Genomic DNA, 25,455 nt, shown 5'->3' with positions numbered 1-25,455 from the left:
GTTGTTCGATCAACCAATGATAGAAAAAGCCTCTGTATCGAATTAATTTCACAATTTTCCAATCTTGTTTATCGGTTCGAGCAATGGAGGCTCTGCTATACCTAAAGAACTTGATTCACAGTCTACGTCATGCTACAAACACCGCGAACATTCGGACGCTCGATCGGTGCAGAAAATGTTCGAATGCACGCAAAGCGTCCGAATATTCGAATACAGAAAAATTCGACAAGTGATCCCAGCCCTACTCCAGAACTATTTATCGAGCTTAGCGCGCACCGTTGACGAGCCGCTGAGAAACTTATGGCTTCGAGAGGGTGTCGAGGTCCGTGGAGCGAAAGTCAGGGAAGAAGTTCATCGAACCGCTTTACCAAGACGAAGTAAAGGAACGATATCGTTCGAATTCGTTCCTGGGGAGGCGCGAAAAGGTTCAAGGCGCGTGGAAAACCGGACAGAGACGGAGGTTAATGCAACGTGCGTACAAGTGTTTCGGTTCCATTTTATTTTGTTCCAAACGGGAGTCGAAACTGAACGACGCTACCGGAAAACTAAGTCGAACGAGGACCACAAAACGATGGAAACATTCTGATACGCATTCAGCGTCGAACACAGGTTTCGATCAGGGATGGCAGAATGATCTTGCAATGAACTAGGAATTTCAGCAAACTTTAGTGCCCGAAAGGACTCGGGAATCCACGGTTTGAGAGGCACTGTGCGAAGGTATTCGATAATAAACGTACAGTAATTTCTTTTACTGTGTCAGTGTGGCTCTGGACTGAACCGTAACGTGCCAAAATGGGGGCAAGCAATATTTGTATCGTGCTTAACTTCGTTAAAATATTCTCTGAATCCGAAAACTTCCTACGTGCGTGTAAAATTTTTAATGTGGGGAAATTAAATGAATAGCGATCGAAAGAAACAGATGCTGTGGCAGCTGGTCGAAAGTACCGTTAGGCGGGTCCTTTAGAAGGCCGTTCCGTATACCTGCGCATTATATCGAACAATACTATGTTATACTGTACTATCGATCATCAACGACCTTAAAAACCTTTAAGGTTACTGTTTTCAGAAAGATTTTTATATCTATAATTTATCAATGTTTTAGGAATTCAGTCGGCCATATTGGATGGTGTGACACAGTGAAAGAAACTGTATTCTGCAATTGCAATGGCTTCTCAAGATTTTGCCAATCCCTGCATCGAACACTTGTTCGACCATTTTCCCCCAATTAATATCGATTCTATTCCTGCGTTTCTGCACAGCTTTCCCGAATTCTCTCGTAATTGCGTTGGATCGCGTCTGGACAACCAAGAGTTCACAAAACCAACGTTTCGCGGATGATTCTGGTTTCCGTTTCGTTTCTTTGCATTCGAGCACGCACGATGATCGTAGTCGTGACACCGAAACGGATATCGCGAATTTTTTGATCCCTAAACGCTCGAATATTACGAATAATAATTAATATCGGAGAGTACACACCTCTGCGCCCCATAGCTAATACAAAAATACTGTTCTGTTGCACCATTTCTTTTCCTACTATTCCTATTATTATGCATAATAATCCCTGTAGTCTTTAAAACGCTCCTTTATCTTTAGCTGTTAAGGAAAGAATGAAAGAAAATACTGAATACGGCGTGTGAAAAAAAAAAAAAATTACGACAAAAGTGAAGGAGTCCGGGGCTGAAAGTGACAGAGTTGGACACTGGTAACAGTGACTGTAGTTTTCCAATTTTTTTTTTTTATAAACGATTTTTAATTGGAGACTTCTCGGAGATTACGATATAATTTTCAACCCCTAACAGGTCCTCGTTTGTTGTTCTTTTCCCATCCATCAGGAAAGATACAGAAACATTTCACAATAATTGAGAATAAAATGAAAAAGATAAAGAAGTCACGAAATTGCGTTCCTGTTTGGAAAATATATTTCCGGGTACGGTTGAAGGTCAGCTCTCCTCGTACCTGTACGAGCGTGCGAGGACTACGTATACTCGTAACGCGTGCACGTTACCCTCCTTTTCATTTTTTTCCTTTTTTTTTCTCTCCTCTCTCGCGATTCCGTCCCGTCGTTAACGTTCGATTAAACGCGACGAGACCGATATCTGCGGAACGAATTGACCGCGGACTCCGTAACGTGCCACATATCATCCAACAGAGCAAGAAAGACGCGACATTTTCTGCGGAAAAATTCTCGAATAGAATACCGGTCATGATATGCGTACGACCACGGGCTGACGGACTATTTCCATTATTATTTTTTTCTTGTTCTCTTTTTCGTCACACGTTTCCCTTTTTCCTCCGATTTTCCATACTCATTGTTCTCCCGTTTCTTCCTATCTTTTTTTTTTTTTGTTGTTTTCTTTTATTTCTATAGTCGTTTAATTAATTATAATCGGGCATCGGCGCGAAACAACGCCGTGCCGTGTCGTTATTCGCTACGATTATTAATTGTATAATTATATATATATATATAATTTTATATATATATATTTATATATAGTATATATTCAGCATCACAGTAAGATAGCGCCCTTCATTATCAAGTGATCGTCGATCAGCTCGGACCATTATTTTTTTTTTCTTTTTTTTTCTTAATATTCATTCCTGTCAACAACATACTCTATACAACAACCCGTCTAAACATTGTCGGATAATTTTCTCTACGGCATCGACGTTGGATGCCGCTATTTACGTACATGATTGGTATATCTTGTTCGCGAAAGTACGCAAGAGTAATATAAACCAGGCGGACCCCTTTTTAAGAAACAAAACGGCACGAAAGAAGGTACAGCGCCCGATTAGAATAAGCCCGTTTTCTTACCCACGGCGAACGATCGATTAAAACTCGCGTCGTACCGACAAATTTCGTGAAATACTGTCACCGGGTGAGAAAAAAAAAAAATAGATTAAAAGACAAGTCGCAAACGAACGCGCGAGAAGCTTTTGCGAACGGATATATGTATATAAATGGATCAGCGACAGTCCTCTGGCTTGGATTCGAACGAGTAACGCAACCCCGCGATACACGTAACACGGAAAAGGGAAGAAACTATTTTATTTTGTACGTACTTTGTTACACGAAGCCCGCGCAGCAAAAAACATCGAGGAACTTGGGTACGCAAACGGTACAACTTTGTAATTTTCCATTTCTCGCGACTGAATTTTAGCCAGCTCTAAACGCATTCTCGTTCCCATACTGTGACACACGATAGACGAAAAACTTGTCAAAGACTGCGTGGGAGGGGGTATACTACCATTTTGGTGGACTGTCCTACGGTTCGTTTTCCGATAATCTATCTATAAAGTAGCGAAAGAATGAGTCCTAGAAATAGATTACTTATAATTACTCTGAAAATAAATAGTTTATAAAAATAAGCGAGCATTTTATGCTTAAAATACCTTAGGTAAAAACTTAATTAGTTTGCACCACATACGGAGTGGAATGTGTGGTCTCCCCTTACTAGATCATAAAAAGCGTAATTCTAACAAAAAGGTTCAACTACCGTGTAAAAAACATTAACGACAACATTGTCAATCGTAATTATTCGTAGTGCGACAGCTCAATAAAAAACACGTGGGTCAATAAATAAGAGTGCAACAAGAGATTAGAAATAGGATAAAGGACGCGATCGATATTGATCGATTCGTCGATAATCGTCGTTACTCGCAGAATAAATAACTGTGCTGAAAAAAACCTGCTCTCTCTTTCTCTCTTTCTCTCTTTTTTTCTCTCTCTTTCTCTCTCCCCCGCGAAGATTATAGATTAGGTACATTGTTCGATTCATCGTCGTCTCTTCTCTTTCATTAACCCCCAACCCATCCCAACCCCCCTCCCCCCCATCCCAATAATTCACAGCTCTACACACTGTGGAAGAAAGAAGACATTTACACGCAAATGTATCTTCGTCGTGAAAATACGTAAACGCAAGCACTCACGATTTCGACGTTTAACTTAAAACCGAGAAAACTTTTTTGTACTTTTCTACAAACTTGTTCGTATCTATTTTACCTATATCTAAACAGGGACGGGCACGTTCGAATGATTTTATAAATGAAATACATCTAAAATACCGAATGTATTCATTCCAGTACTTAGAGTGACGAACAACCTGACGCATTGTATTCTGTGGTGATCAAACATCAACGTTTGCATTTTCTATTCGTTTCTGCTGTCGAGTATTAAATACTCGTGTGAATTCCATTCGACGTATTCGGTGTCTGATTAGTAAGGAATTCACATGATATTTCAGGTAGTGTCCGTATATTATTAGCATACTGTTTGCTCTCGAGTGTTTTTTTTGTAAACGAATAAATAAATTTAAAATAAAATACATCTTTTAGATACTCTTTTAGAAACTTAGATACTATAGAAATTATATAGAAACGTATAATCTCTAGTAATTTTTAAGATATTTACAAATTAAATTATTTATGAACGATTTGTAAATGTACGCATTTTTTTTAATCAATATTTTGTAAATTTCAGATAAATTCATCATCTTTTATAAATATTTACGAACTACTTATAATTAAAGAAATAGATTTACGTTAATGATTTTCGTTTTCAAAAACTAATAATGAAATAAATAAATGAAATTAGTAAATTTATAAACCAATGTAAAACCGATAGAGTTTATAAATTTATAAATTTCGTCCGAATAAATAAATAAATTAAATTTGTAAATATATACAAAATTTAAAGAGCAAACGTCGTCGTACGCCTCTCTGCGTACTTGTCTCGATTAAAATATACCGGATATTAAAACCGAATAAAATATTTTTGCCCTGATTCAGCCATTAAATATAAAATTCAGCAGTTATAAAATACCCTGCGTATTCTGTATTCGACGACGAGGTCGAATAAAAGTAGTCCGTGCATCGGCTACCGAATAAAATTCACGAATACTTCCAAGCATTTGACTACGGAACAGAATACAAGTGGACGAGGTATTCGTCGTTCGAATATTTTTGTTTTAAATACATTTTGCCCGTTCCTGTATCTAAACGACGACGCGTCCCGCGGTTCCGCGCAAACGTGTTTCGCGATGATTCGCGTAACGATCGATCGATCGAATCGTCGCGAAGAACGACACGCGCGGGACACGGGGGGTTCAAAACGAAACGGCACAAAATTCATCACCATCGCCCAGCTTCCCGCGATCGCTGGCGCGTAGAAGCTTGGATCGGGGAATTCACTCGAACAGAAAGAAACCGTGAGCGAAGACTGAGATTCTAACGATATATGGAAACCATTCCATACGTTCGCGTACGCGCCACCGATAGAAATAAATCTAGTGGCACTGTTTCAATACTTCACGATACCGAAACGGCGATCAATGGTCTTATACTATTCCCGACGCGTCCTCTTTGGACGCTGACTGACTCCAACGTCGTCGCTGCCGCGCGACTTCTTACCGATTTGTACCTGACTCTGCGCGGTTAGCTGCAACGAGATCGCGTGCGTGTTCAGCTTTTCGGCCAGCAACAGGTCTTTCAGACCCTTCATCTTCTGACTGTACAACGTTATCCTTGGCCTCTCGTTCTCGGAATCAGTCTCTACCTCGGGATCAAGGTTCTCCTGAGAAGTGGAAGGTGCAGGCGGCAGAGCGTCGTCCGGCGGAGCGACGAACGGTTCTCCACCACCTTGCAAGAGGTAATCTCTGTTAAGTATTTTCTCGCTGCACGCCGCGGTCAAGGCTTGAATACTAGGATGCATCGGCGCTGGATTAGAAGGTACTTTCGACTCTAAGCTTTTGATCAAATCGCGTGCCGTGTTGCCCCTCTCCTTCGTCTTACAATAATTGTTGTTGTTGTTGTTTAATGTCTCTTCCGGGCTGGTCTCCCTCTTCTGCGCCCTCTCCTCCTCTTGTTTCGCCTCCACGTCGTAACACTCTATAATGACCTGAGCGCGAATACCGGCGTCGAACTTTGAGATGGTGTTCACCAAAGGTCGAGCCCATCCTATATGCAGTACCGGTGTATTCGCGCCCTCTTCCCACTGGCATATTCCATCGTAAAACCTCAACAGGTACGCGAAACATCGCGGTTGTCGTAACAGACGTTCGTCCGCTCGCACTGTGTGCGGTATCAACTCGTTTGCTATTTCCAACAGTTCCTTATATATTTCTCCGTCGTCCCTCGAATAGTCGTACCTGTTGTGCGTTAGTATCGGAATAAATAGATGAATTACGATAACAGCTGTTTCGTTTCCCGTCGGTCTACTTACTTTCTTAAAACGTCTGCCGCGTCTGCCCACGACGACAACGCGTTGGCGTGCAGCCCGTGTCTGTACAAATAACCGCCTTGATAGGTATAAGGATATACGTGGGCATTCCCGTAATACTTTCTCGCTGTTCGTATGGCTTCCTGGAAAGATGAAATCGCGTAACAAAATGCCGATACGTGCAACGGCACGACGTTTAGACGTTAAGTGTTTGCAAACGTACCTGAAACAGGTCTATGGCTGGAGGTCTACCTGGAGTAGGCGCAGCCTCCTCGAGATCTCCCAGATTACCCAGAGCCATAGGATATTTTGCCAGATGACCCAAATCGTATAACAACCATAATAGTTCCTGCTGAAGCAGTGCCACTTCTGCTGCATCAGCAGTAGCGCTTAAACTAGGATTAATAGCCGATACTATGGTAGCAACTTCCATAGCCCTGGAGCATACAACAGCCTGTCCATTCACGTACAACCACGATCTTGAAGCCACACCAGGCTCAACCGGTTGTCCACGTTTATCTTCGTTTCCCTTTCCTAATAACGCATAATTTCTTTTTCTTATTTGTTCCGTCAATTTACAAGAGTAAAAACATCATTTACCCATACATTGGTCTGGAATTATTGTTTTAGTTGCTGTGTACCAAGGGAATTACCTACCATGCCATGTAACCTCTGCTGTTTCTGTTCCATCCTCTCCATAAACCACCCAGGCATGGTCCTCAGACATAGCAAGATGCACATCTTTAAATCCCAACACCTGACAACCGGCGACCACGGCGAAGGCCACCCCGAAACAATCCAGTTTATTCGCTGTGAGGTAGCTATAGAGGCTTTGCAAATGCGCGCGATCTTTATAGTAGCTTCTAGTGAGAGAATTCCATATCACGTCTGAGACCTTTTTTACGAGTTCTCTAGTCGCGTATTTGGTGTCGTAAACCGTGAGATCGACCGCTCCCTTGATCACAGCGTGGAACTTGGTGTAAAGTGCCTCCGCGATGTGAAACTCGACTGCCGGCAATTTCGGCTCGTCGTAAACAGTGGCTTCCTGCGACGCAAATGTTCGATTGCAGGTTAGGGAATTCTCAACCGCGCCGACGAGAATCGAGAGCAAAGCCAGATCCGGCTCCGAGCTGTTTTCCAGCTGGTTCTGGAAAATCTGCACGATGGAGGAGATGCTCTGTATAGGGAACAGAGCCTTATCCTCGTCTCGAAAACCCGCCATGTCGCAACTGGCAGGCTGCACGCACGAGATCGAGATCTTCGTTCAAACCACGAGTGTCATCCTATTTCGTGTTTATCTTGACAGAAACCTTTGGCGAATTCGAGCGATCCGTTCGGTTTCCTCCTCCTTGACTAACGACGCACGCTAGTCGGTGTCGATTTTCTCGTTCTCGACGCGAAACTCTCACATTTCCGCACCACAAAACGCACCACAACCGCGTATCAGCCAGCGGCGCGCCGCCACTAGGACCGTTTCCATTGAGTTTTGCGTTCGTACGTTCTATACGACAAAGCGACAAGGTGGGTTTCTCTGCGAACGATAATTCTGACGTAATGTGGTGCAACAGTTCTCCATACGTGCGTTTTACGTTCCAGAAGCTTCTCTGCAAAGCATGGATCTGATTATTCCTATACAGGAATTCAGGAATTCTTCTAGATAAAATAAGTGTATAGTTTTTTGTTGTTGTTAACTGTTTGACGTACAGTATTCAAGAAAATCTGAAAGATTGCAGTTATTCGTTTTTGTACAGGGTATTTCTCGCACTAGAAGTACTAAAATCAGTTCCCGCCATTTTCTTGATCGCAACACATCACAGTTCGATGCCTTGTGTCTAGTAGTAAGTCATTTGTATAGAAAAAGACAATAGAAAGCATATTATGACCGAAATATTATGTCTATCTAGCTCTAATTTTTCATGGTGTGGTATTTTTCCAGGTTTTCTTCGAAATAGATTCGAATCGATTAGAAACGCCCCAAATTTTGTCACTAGGCCATGGGTCAAGTTAAGGCTGTAAGATGGCGCAACGATTGCAGTTGCGAATCGTAGTCAGTTAGACGTTTCGATCTCGCGTTGTCTTTTTTTTCAACTCGAAAACATTCATTTTTCTACAATTTCGAAAGAATTAGTGTAAATCTCTCGAAACGTGAACATATCCAACATTGTGCGTTATACCCTACTTCGCTGTAACGAATACAGAATGAAAGTCACGATAAAAGGTTAGTAGGAGATCAAATTTGCAACATTCGGTTACTTCGTACGTTGTCTACGTTTATTATACGATGCATTGAAAGACGAAAAGAGTTTTAGACGTTATATGTTTTTTACATTTCAATGCGTACGTTTAAAATATGAATTTGTTACATTTATAAGTTGAGTAACGTACATAAAATTTTGTATAGGTTGGACCGGTGTCGCTACCTGGCGTTGGATTGCGAACGATGACAATTGTGGTATATGCAGAATGCCTTTTGATGCTAGTTGTCCGGATTGCAAAATTCCTGGAGACGATTGTCCGTTGGGTACGTAACATTTTAAAGCCTATCTTACTCGTTCTATCGATATTTTCTAAATTATTTTATCCGATTCTTAACAAATTGTACGCCTGTCCCGTATTACTGTGGAATTTGCAACCTATCGTTTAACCGCCAACCCCGCGATATCGCGGGATCGTCTGGTTATTGTATGTATGCATGTTTCAAACGTTGACATGCATCTATTAACTCTTCTTTATTGCCTTTAAACAAAGAAAACAACGATCTGAAAGAAATCAGATCAACAGTCTACAAAAATTCTGTTAAAAGTCGGTATCAGTTACGTATGCTTCGTACTTTCGATTCGAAGTACGAGTTTCATTATAGTGCGCCATTTTATTCATATAAAATGGACGAATGAGTAAACTAGCGTGTGCATTGCTGGCAGTTTATCAGAGTATTCGATATACGGTGGCATAATGATAAGGACCGTGGTCATGTATCCGGAGTAGTGTAATGTGATACGGCATTGAATATACATGAGACAGTATTTATGCAGTAGCGAAGCTTTTCTTTATTTTTAATTCCTTTTTCATGCAGATTTTTTTAACACATTCGTTACATAATTCCGATTAAAACAAGACGAAAGACTGTGATGTACTTATTCAACTAGTACATTATATAACTATACTATTTTACTTATATTTTTTTCTAATTTACTTAATGGTCGTTTGGCCTACTGTGTGCCGGTAAAACCAGTGGGATTATTCATAAAATGCCGCGGTAAAGTCTGCGCAGTTGCGGGGGTAAATATCGATCGGTGTCCTGAACGAAACGGATCCCTCGCACACGACACAACCGTGTTCTCACGCGCGCGTACTCGCGCGTGTCAATGTAAACGCTTGCAAACGCCGGTTGTCAGTCGTTAAACAAATCGCACGGTGTGCGTGCGCGTTGGCTAACCGAAACGATCAGAACCGATTCTCTCGTAAAATCCACGATTCGATGCTGTTCCAGTTTGGGGTCAATGTTCGCATTGCTTCCATATACACTGCATCATGAAGTGGCTGCACTCCCAACAAACCAGTCATCAATGTCCGATGTGTCGTCAGGAATGGAAGTTCAAGGAGTAGCTGGTTTCTCGATGGTCCCGCAGGTGTCAGCACGCAACGAATAATCAAGGTACGCTTGCATTCTACGCTGCGTGCAGCGATTGTAATTCGTTCGAATCTATGTAGCTCTCGTCGTTTCGGTGGGAGTTTCGGTCGGTTCTCTCATTGTTTGCACCGGCGATGCGCAAGGTCGCGTCCTTTCTGTCCACGCGCTTTTTTGCACCCTCGATTCTCAGTAGGTTAAGCTGTTCCAACTCCATCAGAGAAATAACAAAAGGACGAATGCATCGGTGTGCTCGCGCGCACCCCATTCTTCCCAACTGTTTACCGGTTATCCCTGAATCAGTCGTACGACTTCGGTGTCGTTTACGAAACACGTTTCGAACGACACTGGCTGTCGATCTTCCCTCGGTAAGAAGACGAAAGTTTACGATCAATCTTCACGCGTGTCGTACATTAATTTGCAATACGATGTGTTTGATGTTACTTTTAGAGACCTAAGAACCCCGGCGGCGGTACAGGATAGGTGCGAGGAACGAAAAATAGAATTATCGGCTTTCTAGAGTCGTCGAGCAATCTCGTTGAATCTCCATAAATGCACTGATCCCATGCAACTAGGCCACTATGCAGATGCACAGGTGCGCGCGAGTGTACCGAAGAACGGCTCGGTGAAATTGCAAGGCGCGACGAAACTGTATCGGGACGTGCGATTGCTGGCAATTTGTAGCGGATCGCGAACGCAAACGATGTGACTTGACGCGGCAACGTGATTCTCTCATCGCGCGATTACGTAACAGTTTTCCTCGGACGAGTTTTGCTAATCACGCGAGGCACGATACCGTGAACGAAACCCGTCGGAGAATGCGTTCCTCAACGCCGTACGATTCACACTTCCCGGCGTTTTCAACGAATAAACTTCCTACACCGTGGAAGATGTTATTTAACGCAATCGAATTCCGTCCGCTACGCAGCAGAACGGAACGGTTCCCCTAGCGTCTGTCTGCCACGATCTCGGTACGAAATACAGCGAATTAAATTTTATAAAAATACTACTGTCCCTATCAGAGAAATATTGTCGAATGTTTTGATAATACAATGAAATGAACAAGAGGTAAAAAGTCAGTTTACCTTTAAAATAAGCCCCAACAATGATGATTGTACCTGATCAAGATATACGATACATCTCTATAGTATTCTACCCATGTCTACTGCACTGAACATATCAACTTTCCCATTATTAGTAATACTTGTAATATATTTTAATCCGATTTGATCTAACACGGTTAATTAGCAAAATCTGGAAAACGAGAGTACTCCAGATGTAATTCTATTATAAACTGAATGAAATCTGTTTACAGATTGCATTGTTTACCTAACACTCCATATAATATCATCACGATAACCAGTGTTACGTGATCTAGTACGACGAATACAATTTCAACGTAAAAATTGAGTTCTTAAAAAATATTCTATTTGTAGGTATTTGATTATTTTATTGTAATATATTAATTTTGTGTAATGGTATGTTTTCAGTGGTTGTACGTTAATGCTTATATTCAGAATGATGAGAAGGATCGATTCGAAGCAAGAGTGCTCCAAAAATAATTGCATCTCCTCTTCAGTAAAAGTTACAGCTTGATTCATATTCTAGAATCGCACTGTACACGCGAAATATCGTTTCGTATCAAAGTGGAAGGAGATTTTTTTCATAACACGTATACATTAGCGACAAGGAAATTAGGAATTCGTTCCCCTCGACATACCACAATGCAAAGATGTTAATCCGCGCTCCGTACGGAAGAATTAGGGTGAAAGTAGAACGAGTAGCTCTTGTCTACGTCGGGAAATAGAGTGTGAACGAAATTTAAATGTACGCGGATAATCGTGTTCCATCGGTGAACCGTGATAATTTATACGTATCCATGTTATGATATCGCTTAAGCACCGCGAGTATACTCTTACTGAAAAAAGAGAAAAGAATATGTAATTGCAGCAAAGGTGATTCGTACGGTTAGATGTAACAATTGTATGGAAAACATTTATACACGCAACGCGATTCAGTATAATTCGACACTGGAGGGACCAAACGTTTCCTTAGTGAAGATTTAGATACTCATTTAGAAAAGTTACAAATACATTTCAGAACAACGTAAATTATTATTTAGAAAAAAATAGAATAAGTAATTATAAGCTTTCATAGAATACTCGTTCACATCGCATGGAACACAGTTAGGGAAACGTTATGGTAGACAATGAACGCAATTACGGTAGGGTAGGTTGGAGTAATTCCAAGCATATTTGAAAAATTAGTATTAAATTCTTAATTACTAGCCCTGCGAAGGAAAAGCTGTAATTATAATTGTCATTCTTGGGAACTACATATCAAAAGTACAGAATGTTAGAATTTAAAAGGAGATAGATGGTCGGGGCTGGTAAATAAAAAGCAGACAAACAGTGTTGATGAAAAATTCTTTTATACAGGGTGTTCGGCCACCCCTGGAAAAATTTTAATGGTAGACTATACAGGCCAAAATAAGACGAAAATCAAGAATATCAATTTGTTGATGGAGGCTTCCTTAAAAAGTTATTAACGTTTAAAGTTCCGCCCGTTCTGAATTTTTTTCTCGAAAATGCGCAGGATTTCGGGGTATGTCTATTCACCAAAAATGATTGTAATTGACCCCCACAGCTAACAATATTTTTTTCAGAACGATTTGAAATATTTTAATTTCGTCGAAAAATTTCACACCTTCTCGAATTTTTTTCTAGAAAGTGGGTAGGATTTCGGGTGTATGTCTATTCACCAAAAATTATTGTAATTGGCCCCCACAGCTAATAATATTTTTTTCAGAACGATTTGAAATATTTTAATTTCGTCGAAAAATTTCACACCTTCTCGAATTTTTTTCTAGAAAATGGGTAGGATTTCGGGTGTATGTCTATTCACCAAAAATTATTGTAATTGACCCCCACAGCTAATAATATTTTTTTCAGAACGATTTGAAATATTTTAATTTCGTCGAAAAATTTCACACCTTCTCGAATTTTTTTCTAGAAAATGGGTAGGATTTCGGGTGTATGTCTATTCACCAAAAATTATTGTAATTGACCCCCACAGCTAGTAATATTTTTTCCAGAACGATTTGAAATATTTTAATTTCGTCGAAAAATTTCACACCTTCTCGAATTTTTTTCTCAAAAATGCGTAGAATTTCGAGGATATGTGTAATAACCAAAAATGATTGTAATGAACCCTCGCAACCGAAAATAATTTTTCCAGAACGATTTGAAATTTTTGAATTTAATTGTTAATAACTATTTAACGAAGCCTCAGTTAAGAAATTGATATTCTTGATTTTCGTCTTATTTTGGCCTCTAGAATTTTCCATTAAAATTTTTCCCAGGGGTGGTCGAACATCCTGTATATTGCAGAGGTTCTGCAACAAAGTTGCCAGTTTTTTTTTTGTTTTCGATTGGAATGATCGTACAGAAAATCCACGGATATTGTATAATCGAACCTTCCTGATAAATATTATGTGTGTTAAAGAAAATAATGCGGGTCAAGTGGGGTTCTAGGTGGTGTGCGCGGGTTCGAGCAGAGAACGGACCTTCGCGAAGCAGTTCGCGCTGAACGAAGCAAGGAGACCTAATGGGTCCCTTCCCTTTTTCTCCTTCTCGTTTCTACCGACAAGCTCTTTCTCCTTTTTCTTCCGCGTCTTGGTCCCTCCATGGGTTACTCTCTCACGCGATATCACGACGATCCCGGCCACGATATACAGCACTGCACACATACGGTATCTCCACGAAAAAGTACGATTATTTGGGACCATCAACAAAACCCAGACATTAGTTCAATCACATCATGAGTTAGAACTGTAATCTCTCCTTTTAAACGAGATGCTCCTGTACGTCAGATACTCATTGGATTCGAATACTCTGTATTGATCAACAAAACATATTCCCAATGCAACCTATGGTGGCAAGCTTTTGAATTAAAATTGAGTGGTCCACCTTGACGAAAGCCTCGTTGAAATCGGTAAAAACAATGTCAACCTGTATATTTGACTCAAGTGCAGTGAATATAATTACACTATATTGCAAGATTTGCTGCAGTAGATTTTCTTAGGTACGTATCTCATCCAGTATCAAAAGACTATGTTTTCATGTAACAACTCCTTCGAATATTTTCAGCGTGACACCATTGATAATGATAGATTCGTAAGTTTCGACATCAGCCACATCGTCGTATTTGTAAACGCATCAACTGCCAGACCAATACCTGTGATCTCTCCTACAAGGTCGAAAATTTGTTTTTAGATCATTGGAAACCGCGTAAGTCAAGATTTTTTATCCCTATCCTATCCAGACTTATTTTTCTCCATATACTCGCAATATCCACAGATTTGTTCCTGCCAATTTCCTTCGACCTTTGACAATCGGCGAAGAAACGGGCCGTGTATTTTCACTCCTTTTCCAGCGAGTGTCACGAATCGTAAAGTACCATAAGCACCAAAGTACCATACAGTGCTCCACGCTATTCACGGTAAGTCCTTCTTTCCCCTTTCCGTCGAGTTAACATTTCCATCGGTCCGTTCCACTCTCTACAGCTTACTCATCCTCTCTCGCTTGCATCATTATTCTCATTCACTCGCTATATACGCGCCTCGTCTTCCGTCTCTCTCGCTCCATGCACGTAATCGCGTACGCACACCACTTCGATCACTCTCGTCCTGCTTTTTATACTCTTTGCTCTCCCCACTTTTACCTCGTGTCTCTTTCTACCCCATACACTCACTGACACACGGCGTGTGCACACACATTAGTCTCCCTACTCGCTCGCGATTAGCGACAGGCTTGATACGCTCGAGGTGTGTTCGAATCGAATTGGATGTGCGACGAAAGGTTCGGTTCGCTACGAGTGTCAGAAATTCTGTTAAACCTTCGGAAACCCAGGCACAAAATTGTCAACAATCTTTCCAACTCTAGTAACATTACACGAATTGAATTTGAAACAATCGTATGTTATTCTATTACATTAGATACGAAGAAATCTACTGCGATCTCAAGTTTAATTGCTGTTTGATCCTTTTTGTTTCAGTCAGAAAATAGAAATCCGTAGTGGAAAACATGCCCGGAGGAGCTTGAATCCAAACAAAGTAATTTTCCACGGAAACGTCTCCGTTCGTTGATTCCACGTTTCTAAATTCAAGGTCGTTTCAAGGTCGTTTAACTGGTCTTGACGTCAGCTACATGGCGAGGTCACAAACAGGTAGTGCCATTTAAAAAAAATGCGACCTCGATGGAAAAATTGTTTTCTAGAAATTTCGAACGTTGCGGCGCGTGGCTGATGGAAAACTTTCGTTTTTCCTCGGTTTATAGAAAGTGCCTGAAAAGGGACATTTACGCGGGATGTCTTGTATCGTTTGTACCCTTCGAATATTTATCGTCCGAACAGTGATCTAGCAACGATCGTCTTCCCTCCGGAAAGGTGTACGCTAGTTTTCTCTTTTCTGCTTCGCCCTGCGTTTCCTCGTTCGTTCACTCGGACTCTCTATCTCGCTCGTATCGTTGGCCTCTCCCGTTATCCATACCACTCTATCTCGTCCGTCTCTGACCCACTCGTTTTAATATCCGTCAAATTCGTACCTTTTGTATATGTATATATTCAACGTTGTAAAAATATTAAAACGTAAGAATGTTAAGTCGTAAGAAATTTAGAATTTTCTATATTGTATAAGTTAATGTACCAAACACTGTTTATTCGTCGAACAAGTCTCGGCGCGTATCCATTATTCATTATCGAGGATAAAATTTGTCCATCTCCGTTCAGCCCGCCTCGCTACGCACAATCATCTTCCCTCCGCAATAGGTGTACGCTAGTTTTCTCTCTTCCGCTCGAGCGGCGCGTTTCGTCGTTTCGTTCTCTCTCTGTCTCTCTCGTGATCGTTAGGTTGGCCTCTCTCCGCTATCCAACCACTCTATCTCGTCCGTCCCCGTCCCACCTACTCGCCGTCCTCTCGCTCCCTCACACAATCGCATGGAATCGTGCACACGTACAGTGGTCGCGGAGGTAGGCACAAAGGCTCGACGTTACCACGTCTGCTGCCTACCTGATGCCCCGAGAACTCGAGCTCGAGCCAGTCACGTGGTCCCTCGAACGCGAAGGATGTTTGTGGGATCGCGAAGTCAGTTCGCGGCGGTCCGTTCAGCGGGCAACAGAGAGAGAAACTAGGAGGACACGCTACCGCGGTCGACCAGTGGGACCCTGGCCAAGTGGAAAGGGAAACGAGGATAGAGGATAGAAGGCAACGGATCGAGGATACCGCAGCTACGAGTTTCAACGAGGTCCTCGTCGATTCTAACGTGCCTGGCGTAGCGACAACATTCTGTGCGCGTTATTCTCGTTCGCCGAGCGTCCGAAAAACCTGGAAAAAATCGTGCCTCGACGACCGTTCACCGAGTGTCCATCGTGAAACGGACCAGTGGTAATTTTTGTGAATCCATGTCGGTGTTGTTGAAAGATACCGCGAGGGATACGCCTATCGTCGCTCGTTACGCGTTTATTTTTCCAGCCCGACTAAAGGTCTGGCAGATCGCGTAACGCGGATAAACGCTAGATACGCGGAACAGCCGATAGCGTTGCAGCAGCGTCGACCAAGTGCGCGCAAAAACGCTTCGTTTTAGGCTCTGACTCAACCGATGAATCGTCCGCCGCTGAAATAGTAGTCGGCGAGGGCAGAGAAGAGGCGCGAAATGTTCGCCGCGGGTGGAACGAGAACGGAAAGATGACTATCGATCCCTCTTATCGCGTATGACCCCGATACGAATCGCGTTTTAGATAAAGGAAAAAAAGAAAAACGAGCCATGTCCGTAACGCGGGACGAGTACGCGTGAGAGGACTGTCGCTCGAGATAAAAATGCAGTTGGCAGCGACGCAGAGACCTCACCCACCGCCTGTGCCACCGCGACCGAGCAGGCAGGTGGTCGCGGAGGCCCTTAAAAGATCCCCAAGGCCGCCCTGTCCGACTAGGCAGGCTCCACCGCCGCCCAACACCAAACCTTGGAGGTCCGATCAGGAACCGCCGAATCAGCAACAGGTGCCACCGCCGGTTCCCGGCGGTCGTACGGTCGTCTACGAGTCGATCAAAGAGTCGTCGTCGGGCAAAGAGACCGGCAACGAAACCGTCGAGCATGCTCGGGTCGTCGACAGGGATCGCAGAGCCGCTCGAAACGCGAGTGAAAGGAACGAAGACGAGGACGATCGTCGTGGAAATCCGCGGGAAAGGCGGCACCAACGCGGCGTCGACCAGGAACAACGAGAAAATTCCGCGGAATCGAGCGAGAAATGTTCCTCGTCGTCGTCGGCGCAGGAGAGCGTGGCCCACGGTCAGACAACGCGTAGTCGCGAGAATCCCGCGGAAGACGGGGGTTCCCGGAAGCTCGAGGTTTCAGGAAACGCTCGGGAATCCAAAGAACAGAACGTCAATTCGGGTCATCGATCTCTCGCCGCGCCGTGCAACGACGAGAATGGCAAAGACGACGCGTCCGCGGAGACGAGGAGCGAGTCAACGGCGAAACCTTTGGTTCACCCCAGGTTGAACGTGTCGTTCGGCGACCTGGCGCCAACCGTGGACTCGAAACTGTCGAGATTGCATTCCACGGATAAGGGTGTCGAGAAAGGGAGGAGGATCGAGGGTCGACCGACGCCCGCTCAGAGATCGTGCTTGTCGAAAAATCGGGAGAAGAGAACCGCGGAGGAATCGAGCATGAATGAAAACGGCAAGTTCGTTTCGAGCGTTGACCGTGCCATGGTGGTCGTTATGGACGAACCAGAGCGTAAAGCCGCATCGAACGACGACGAGGACAACCAGAACGCGATCGAGAACGAGAACGACAACATTCATCGGCAAGACTGGTTGGACGCCGGTGTTCACTATTCGTCCACGCAGATCACGTTGTCCGGGGACGACGGAGACCCCGTCGACGGCGATCGAGTCAACGGACTCGATCACTGCGAAAACGAGAAAGTCGGTGATCTTAATTTCCTGAGGTAATACGTCATTACCCTTTACATTACGCCTGACGATCTTTTATCAAGTTTGTTTTCCAAAGCGTACACTTGTTTCGTTTCCGTTATTCTACATGTTCTAGATAATGTCGATATCCACTATTTGCTCTAGTATTGATAGGTGATGCGATCATTTTATCTTTGTACGCGTTATCGTTAGTGATCTAGATGTAAGTATCGCTAGACAGTATAAAACGTGAGCATTTGTTATCGTCGGATCTATCCACCGCCCAAATGGGGATCGCAAGAAAATTAAAATCGAGAGCGAAAAAGACAAGGCTAACGAATTTCGAACGCAACGCTTTGTTACGCAAAACTTTGTTGCCTCGTGAAGCAATAATGTTTAATAAATGCCCGTAACTTCAGAAAACATGACAACAACGCGGAGAAATGGTAGGATTAAATATGATTCCCAATTGACAGGTAATCGATTGTGCAATACGTTGACTCTTCGCTGACCCACATACAGGTCAAGACAATTTTTTCTCTGAGTTTTTTTTTATTAAATGTTCCTTCCAAAAAATTCTGAAACCAAAGTGCCATCGATTCGCGGCGGATCTATTTCATTCGCGGTGTGCTCCGAGCAACGGTCGCGCGGCGGTGTTAAATGGTCGATATAATGTTTCGTAGGTCAACAGAACGCGTCGGTGTTAATGCATTAATTATCAAAGAGCCGTGATACCGCTGGTGGCGAACTTCGCGGTTGGTTGTAAACCTATTACGAGATTGATGTCTGAATGTAACGATCCGGCGGTTCGATGTACCGACTTTCTCGAGTTACACGATGCATTCGACGCGCCCGTACGTTTCTGCCGTAACGATTTAATTACGTGTCAAAGCACACACGAAAGACTAAAAAGAAATGTGGGATACCGGATGCGTTTAATAATTTTCTTTTGCCGCGTTGTGTATCGGTATCGTCGCGGTTTTAATTTATCTTACCTCCTAACCTACTTCGTTTGTCGTTCGTGCGAGAAAAGTGCCTTTGACGCGAAAAAATCGTCGGCTGGTTTATAGACTTGCTTCTTTTATCGCGGATCTGAGATGCATCGTCGAGGAAAACTAACCGAGCATCGACGCCATTGTTGGATTATTAGCGGGAAATCGGCGTACGATTCCTCGACTCTTGGCCTTAGGCCAAGGTCTCGGGAATCGACAAAACGAAAAACAATAGAGCCGTGAGTAAAACGGTATTTTTTTTAAACGAATAACCAAAGGTGGAATAGAACAGATGCGGATCCTCAGTGTTTCCCTAATAGCTATGTATCTAATAATAAAGTAACGATTCCAGAGAATTTGTCTGTGACTCGACTTTGAAAAGATTGAGAAAGGAATCAGCAAATCGTGTAGTTGGAATGTAAATCGTTTGTTTGCAGTTTACAAGAGAGGATCGCGATGTCTTCCTTACAAGGTTTGCCACCGTTGCCGAGGAGTTTGAGCGGATTCAATTTGAGCGGTGGACGCGAGGGTTGCGAGCCACCGCCACCGCCCACTAGATCCTCCAGCAAAACTCAAAGAGGCGGTAAAACTTCGATCCAATCATCGTCCAGGCCATCGCCACCTGCCAGACAGCTCACCACACTGGATACTCAGCTGGCTATACTCAGGAGAGAAATGGTGATTGTCGAAACATTGTTAGCTCGCTGTCCCTTCGTTGTTGCCCGATCCTGAATCGTTTGGTCGATATTAGAAAACGATTACATTTTCTTCGGAATCCAGCAGCTAGCGCATTGCGACACGATCACGCGCGGTGGAAACAACAATTTTCTCTTTATGTTACGTAAAACGCTTTCGATCGTCCGGGCGCTGCGTCTAACGTCTAAAAAGAAATGTAAACTACCACGGATGCAATCTGAAATCTGTAAAAACGAACGGTTTTTTGTTCCTCCGCACTGATGATATTGAAAGTCGTGAACGTCGGTCGGCCATAAGAAGAACGACGCGTGATGTGTTAACTCTGCAATGCTGCGCCTATACATTATCTCTTAGACGCTGTACTGTTTAAATTGTGTGGGATAGAGCTTTAATTAACTCACGGTTAACGCATACTTTATGGGGATTGTAAATAAATCAGTGACCACGATATGTAAATTAGAAATCATGGTTAAAAATTAGAGTTTAAATATTAACGCTGCAGACGACGTTCCTTCTATGATCAACATTTACGACTTTGTATAAAATTCGAAATTTGAAATACCAATAGGGTATAAATATTCCGTCGCGGAAGTCGTGGCTGTAGTAGACACCGTTAGTCATCCGCATCGTGTAAACCGTATTTACCAGCTGACAGGAAAATTCCACCGATTTACGAGTTTCTATAAATGGCAGAACAAGATGATTCGAGTATCAGTAATCGTATCTTAATAGAAATCTAGTCGTTTTAACTCCGTTTTAATTAAAATTATTTTTCGTTTCTGACAAGATTATATATTAGATCATGGATGAACATTGATAACGAGGTACAAATTGAAATGTAATTTTTAATAAAAATAGTCTTCCAAGCGTATCCTTCCTGGTGTGAGAAATCGTCACTGATAAGTGATTTTGTATACATTGATACATGTCCTCAGAGTCGCAAAGTGTTGTACGAGGGTTAAAGATTAAATTCATGCAATTTTATAGGTATAGCCGTAACCATGGTCGTGATTCTTTCTTCGTAAAATCGAAATTTCTCGTATGCATGTCGTCGTTTCGTCTTCTATCTTTCCTTCTCCACAATTTTCTCGTTTTAGTTCCGTCAATCTGATCCGTTACCTTGGGGCCACGTTAGTGCGTGGGTAAACTGCAGATCACGATGAATATGTATTCGTAGCGTGGGATAATACGCGGAAGGAACGACAAAGAAGACACTCTCCTCCCGTAAAATGAACGCTCGTACCATTTTGTCCGTTATGTCGGATCCTTGCTTTTCTTCTCCACGGCTGGGAACAAAATGTCATACAGTTTAAACCAGTGTTTTCCAAACCAGGGAGCGCCTTACAATCCAAGTGGGACGCGAAAGACCATTTTTCACGCAGAAGAATGCGTAGAACTTAAACATCTGTTTCTATTAATACATTAATCTCGGTGTTTAAAAATTGTCGGAGTATCTTGTATCATCTTGGAAGACGAATTACTCTGTATAAAGTAAACTAACATGACTGACATTGACTCATGACATTTATCAACCTTGTAACGATATTCTCTTGCCATAGCATTGCGAAATTATGAATATTCATTCTCAATCGTAATCAACTTTGCGTTACAGTATTTAAAGTAACCGAGAAACGAACGTCCTTGAATTTAATACATAATAAGGAACGAGAACAATATTTTTTTTTTTTTATTTTATAAAATTATTTTCATTTTTTAGCTATTATTTCTACAGTTATTTGCATCCAAACTCAGACACCTTTTGGTCGAAATAGGTATGCATAAAATCGCGGTAGAAATAGTGTCAATGGATTTGCATATTTTCACTGGTACGCGTTTTATAGGAACAATTATGTACATACGTAAATGGAATATTGGATATGGGATGCGTGGAATATTAATCGGCGTCAGAAACATATAGTTTGGCTGGAAGTTAGGCTAATAGTTTAATAGTCAATCCAGACACGAAGCGAACTGGCACAGCCGCTCCCACGCTGCATTCCCTCAGGCGTGACTCCCCTCCTTCGCCACCTTTTTGTGACCGCTCTCTTTCACCTTCGTTCCTTCTACCTCCACCTGGTCTTTCCTCTTCGTCTTCTTCACCTTCCTTCTCAGCACGCCGACACCTCTCATTTCCATTCTCATTTTGCGCCTCCTATCTAACTCCCTCTTCCTTCATTCCCACGACCGGTGAGTCGCTACTTGCTTGGAAATACGTCGTTTCAGTTCGTAAATCACGAAACAGTATTTACCTTGGCAACCGTTTGGTAAAAGTGAACGTGTCTGGTCGGATGGAGCATACATTGTGCGATGCTCGTTCGAGCAACAAATAATAATCCAACCGATGATTCTTCGCCAAAAATCTAAATACAATTTGATTCTAAGTTAATCAAACTACCTACCTTCCAAAAAGTTTGGAAATTATCGATACAGTCGCTCAAGTACCGTAGAGGATCATTTTTCTTAACCATTGTTTTGCAGTTTGGACTTCGACAACTGGATCTGTCACTGCTCTCCCAACTTTGGTCCCTGAACGAGTCCATTCAAGAGTTTCGACAGCTGTTGCAAGAACAAGAAGACAGAGCACCGTCACCTTCACCTAGTAGCGAGGAGGGGGACGACACCTCCTACGGTACTCATCCTCCGCCGCCTCCGAGGAGGCCAGCTCCTGTTGTGCATCATCACAGACCCCCCAGACCTCCCAGACCACCTCGGCCACCACCCAGCGACGAGTCACCGTCCAGCGAGGAGTACGGGGCCGTTTGACGTCGCGTCGTGTCGTTGAAGAAGAAAATATTCGCATTCTGAAACGTCTGCATTCCAAAACTTTGCCACGCCGTCGTACAGTTTTACGCATTATAGCAGGTGAACGAACTGTTGACGAAAATTTAGGTAAAATTGAACTTGATTAGTATAAATTGAAGTAAACGATTCGGCAACGAACGAGTCGACGTCACCGTTATCGAAAAGTCCGAGTGAAGAACTTATTGGTGTTCGAAGGTACCTGTAACGGATTTCAATGCACAGAGACATCGCAAATTTTATTTGTTTGGGAATGCGTTTTATGATCAATCAAGTGGTTCAGCGTGAATTCACGCGAAACGAGCGCTACACCAGATGTTTAAGGGATTTACTACTGTTCGTAGATCCAGGAAACTGTCAATGTCAATCCAGAAAGAAACAACGATCCTCTATATATATATATAACTCATACTAGATAAGGAAGAAATTTATTGTCCTCGATGAGAGCTACTTTAGTTCGACGTGTGCTCTTTTCTCTATTTGTGATAGCAGTCGAAGGGGCCTTTAATTAACTATAGTAGATATCCGTTTGTGCGAATTAAGACTTTCCCGTGATTATTTGTTGAAAGACGGTTGCAAAAGATCCGAGCCGAGCCTGTGACGCGACAAACGGCTAGTGAGTTCCAAAGAATTGCAATTCGGAAGTCATTCTCTCTTCCACGTTTTTCCACTATTATTACGTCCATTGCAGAGTTTTCTTTCTTGTTGAAATACGAATAAACGTGCTGATACGAATTACGGTATGACATACGAAGATTTATGTAGATTAATTCGAGTGTGTAAAATAAAGGAAAGAATCGTAAGGTACAAATAAACGAGATGTAATTTAAACGCAAAATGGAAAGTAACGTTTACTTTACGCATACGTTAGGATGCCTGTTCCTATTTCGTTTTAAAGTAAATGCCATTTTATGCGTTCGTTCGTTTTCAAGTTGTTTCATCCATGTTTTTAATAACAGATACGAATTATGTTTATTAATTTATTTTTAAACGTTCGAGATAATCGATAATAGTTTCATTTCTTTCACGCAGATGGCGATGCAATACTGAAACCCTCACGTGTCGCGTAAGAAGGTTATGTTCGTTGCGATACTTCTGGCGTTCGTACGTTTATTCATCAGAAGTTTACTTTAAACAATGGCTAACGAAAACGGCGGCGACGAAAGAGGTAAGAAACGAAAGAAAAAACGTTCTCAAATACAAATGGCGAAGAAATTCGCAAGGCAAAGGAACCATGGGTCTCATGTTGATTCTGACACTTACCAGTACATGGTACGTATCTTGGAATTAATGAAACGCGATTTTCCCACGTCGGAGGAAAAATTAATATTTGTAAATAACGTGTACGAGCAAACTATTGGTCACGAGATCGAGTATGCTCAAAATCAAATCGGATCCAGGATATTGGATTCGTTTTTAAAATATGCGAATTTGGAAACGATACAGAGGTTGGTCGACGCTTTTGGCTCCTCTTTTCGACCACTCAGTAGTGATAGATTTGCTAGCCACGTTTTGCAAACAATCGTAACGACTTGCGCGGACAGGGGAAATAGAGATGCATCTGAGAAACCATCCACCGAACAAAATGCGGATGCTAGTATAGAGATTAAGGAATCCGAAATAAAGGCTTATAACGATATTGTGTTGAGACTAAGTAAATACTTTACGAATAACATAGAAGAATTCGTGTTCGATACATACGCGAATCATCTTTTGAGAACTGTGTTCGAATGTCTCGGAGGATTGATCGACAAGCGTGATCATAACGAGAAAAAGAAATCGTTATTTGCCGCTAGACGACCGGTAATACAAGAATATAAAGACTTGTTATTGCAAATTTGCAACAGATTTCACAAATGGCCTCAGTTTCTTGAATTCGGTCAAGACGAACTTACGTCCGGATTGTTGCAAAGTATTTTGTATTCTTTGAAAGATATACATCCTGAGACAACAGAAACATATGTTAAAAAAATTACCAACGAATGTTTTAAACCTAGAGAAAACCAACAAATGTCGAACATTTTTGAAGCAGAATGTTCCATTAGATTGTTGGAGGCTTGTCTAGCAGTAGCAGAACCTAAATCTCTATACAAAATTTACGAACAATATTTTTTGGGTAATTTGAAAGAATTGTCCCTGACACAAAGTACAAACTTCAGTGTGCAGAGGCTGCTAGATCACTGTGCTGTAAAAGAAGATTTTGAGAAAATATTTGAAGAAATTCTTACCAGTGTTTCCGACATTCTTGAGAAGGGTTACACAGGAGTTCTGGCTAGCTTGGGAAACGCTTGTTTGAGACTGCAAATAAAGCAGGGTGCATTCGTAAGTGCACTTTTGAAATTATTTAATTGCGAAGCAAATGAAAAGCAGCATCTGATCGTGATGTGCATAGCAACTTTGAAAACACAGGAACAGTTAGAAGATATTAGAAAACAAGACAATTCGAAATTCATTGTCAACTTACATGGAAGCTTAATGGTACAAGCTATTCTCAAGTTTAATAAGCCAATAAAGATTGTTAATTCCTTGTTGGAGACAGACAAGGAGGAACTATTGAGTTTGTTTGGCGATCCAAAAGGTAGTCGCATCGCGGATGCTTTTATGGATAGTAAGTACATAGGTGAGAAAAGTAGGGAGAAGCTTGCAAAGAAGATGAAAGGATGCTGGGCACAATTAGCTACAAGTACACACGGTTCCAGAAGTTTAGAAAGGATGTGGCAGTGGGCGCGCATTAATCAAAGAATTTTAATCATGGAAGAATTAGCTGCAGTTGGAGAATCTTTGCGTTCCACGAAATCGGGACTAATTATATATAATAAATTTAACGTTCCTCTATTTGCAAGGAATAAGAAGGACTGGACGGAAGCGCTCGGAAAGGAAGAAAAGACGAGAGCTCTGTTTGCAAATATAATAGGTGACTCGACCGAGCCGAAAAAATGATTACATCTCGCAATCATTTTTGATTTTTTTACATTATTGTATTTATATTAAATAAATTTTAGAAATCTGCAATCTGCACACATGTAAAATAAAATGTAAAGGTGAAAAGAAACTATTTACGTGCTTTTTCTTTAAGCATTATGACATAGAATAATTATGTATTTTGTGAATTCATAAATACAATTTATAGAATCCATCATACATCCCTGCA

At 42.0% G+C, this 25,455-nt stretch overlaps 3 protein-coding genes and 1 long non-coding RNA gene across 8 annotated transcripts; 2 read left to right on the top strand and 2 right to left on the bottom strand.

The window, feature by feature from the left end:
* Positions 1-2,056: 2,056 nt before the first annotated feature.
* Positions 2,057-3,784, bottom strand: LOC143345728 (uncharacterized). Its single transcript, XR_013080302.1, has 2 exons — positions 2,851-3,784; positions 2,057-2,810 (listed from the first exon to the last, which is right to left on the bottom strand). It is a non-coding gene; the product is annotated as an uncharacterized LOC143345728 (long non-coding RNA).
* Positions 3,785-3,843: 59 nt separating this feature from the next.
* Mnn1 (menin 1) lies at positions 3,844-7,725 on the bottom strand. The gene is made up of 4 exons (XM_076772903.1): positions 6,875-7,725; positions 6,441-6,751; positions 6,221-6,360; positions 3,844-6,146 (listed from the first exon to the last, which is right to left on the bottom strand). The coding sequence occupies exons 1-4, from the start codon at positions 7,437-7,439 to the stop codon at positions 5,342-5,344; spliced, it is 1,821 nt and encodes a 606-aa protein (XP_076629018.1). The 5' UTR covers positions 7,440-7,725; the 3' UTR covers positions 3,844-5,341.
* Positions 7,726-8,159: 434 nt separating this feature from the next.
* LOC143345533 (anaphase-promoting complex subunit 11-like) lies at positions 8,160-22,268 on the top strand. Of its 5 annotated transcripts, none has more exons than XM_076772773.1 (4): positions 8,160-8,435; positions 8,619-8,738; positions 9,708-9,872; positions 19,247-19,386. In XM_076772773.1, the coding sequence occupies exons 1-3, from the start codon at positions 8,417-8,419 to the stop codon at positions 9,821-9,823; spliced, it is 255 nt and encodes an 84-aa protein (XP_076628888.1). In that variant the 5' UTR covers positions 8,160-8,416; the 3' UTR covers positions 9,824-9,872; positions 19,247-19,386. The 5 variants fall into 5 exon arrangements, with proteins under 5 accessions (XP_076628888.1, XP_076628889.1, XP_076628886.1 ...); XM_076772774.1 differs by lacking the exon at positions 19,247-19,386 and adding an exon at positions 14,901-15,065 and having other exon boundaries at positions 8,171-8,435; XM_076772772.1 differs by lacking the exons at positions 8,160-8,435; positions 8,619-8,738; positions 9,708-9,872 and adding exons at positions 13,221-14,345; positions 14,901-15,071; positions 21,984-22,268 and having other exon boundaries at positions 19,247-19,487.
* A 1,170-nt stretch (positions 22,269-23,438) lies between these two features.
* On the top strand, positions 23,439-25,348 carry LOC143345531 (nucleolar protein 9). Its single transcript, XM_076772764.1, has one exon. It carries the CDS (start codon positions 23,442-23,444, stop codon positions 25,242-25,244), a length of 1,803 nt encoding a protein of 600 aa, XP_076628879.1. The 5' UTR covers positions 23,439-23,441; the 3' UTR covers positions 25,245-25,348.
* Positions 25,349-25,455: the final 107 nt, after the last annotated feature.

The sequence above is a fragment of the Colletes latitarsis genome, chromosome 9 (assembly GCF_051014445.1).
Source record: "Colletes latitarsis isolate SP2378_abdomen chromosome 9, iyColLati1, whole genome shotgun sequence".
Classification (NCBI taxonomy): Eukaryota; Metazoa; Arthropoda; class Insecta; order Hymenoptera; family Colletidae; genus Colletes; species Colletes latitarsis.
Note: the sequence above shows the minus strand (reverse complement) of the source record. Positions and strands in the feature narration are given on the sequence as shown.

Bases quoted from the DNA above. Each gene is read 5' to 3' on its own strand.
- Mnn1 (XM_076772903.1), bottom strand. From the start codon at position 7,439: ATGGCGGGTTTTCGAGACGAGGATAAGGCTCTGTTCCCTATACAGAGC. The intron at 6,752-6,874 runs GTAGGTAATTCC...ATGCGTTATTAG, and splicing joins AGCAGAGGTTACATGGCATG to GAAAGGGAAACGAAGATAAA. The intron at 6,147-6,220 runs GTAAGTAGACCG...AACGCACAACAG, and splicing joins GCGGCAGACGTTTTAAGAAA to GTACGACTATTCGAGGGACG.
- LOC143345531 (XM_076772764.1), top strand. From the start codon at position 23,442: ATGGCTAACGAAAACGGCGGCGACGAAAGAGGTAAGAAACGAAAGAAA.
- LOC143345533 (XM_076772770.1), top strand. From the start codon at position 16,720: ATGCAGTTGGCAGCGACGCAGAGACCTCACCCACCGCCTGTGCCACCG. The intron at 17,853-19,246 runs GTAATACGTCAT...GTTTGTTTGCAG, and splicing joins GGTGATCTTAATTTCCTGAG to TTTACAAGAGAGGATCGCGA. The intron at 19,488-21,983 runs GTGATTGTCGAA...ATTGTTTTGCAG, and splicing joins CTATACTCAGGAGAGAAATG to TTTGGACTTCGACAACTGGA.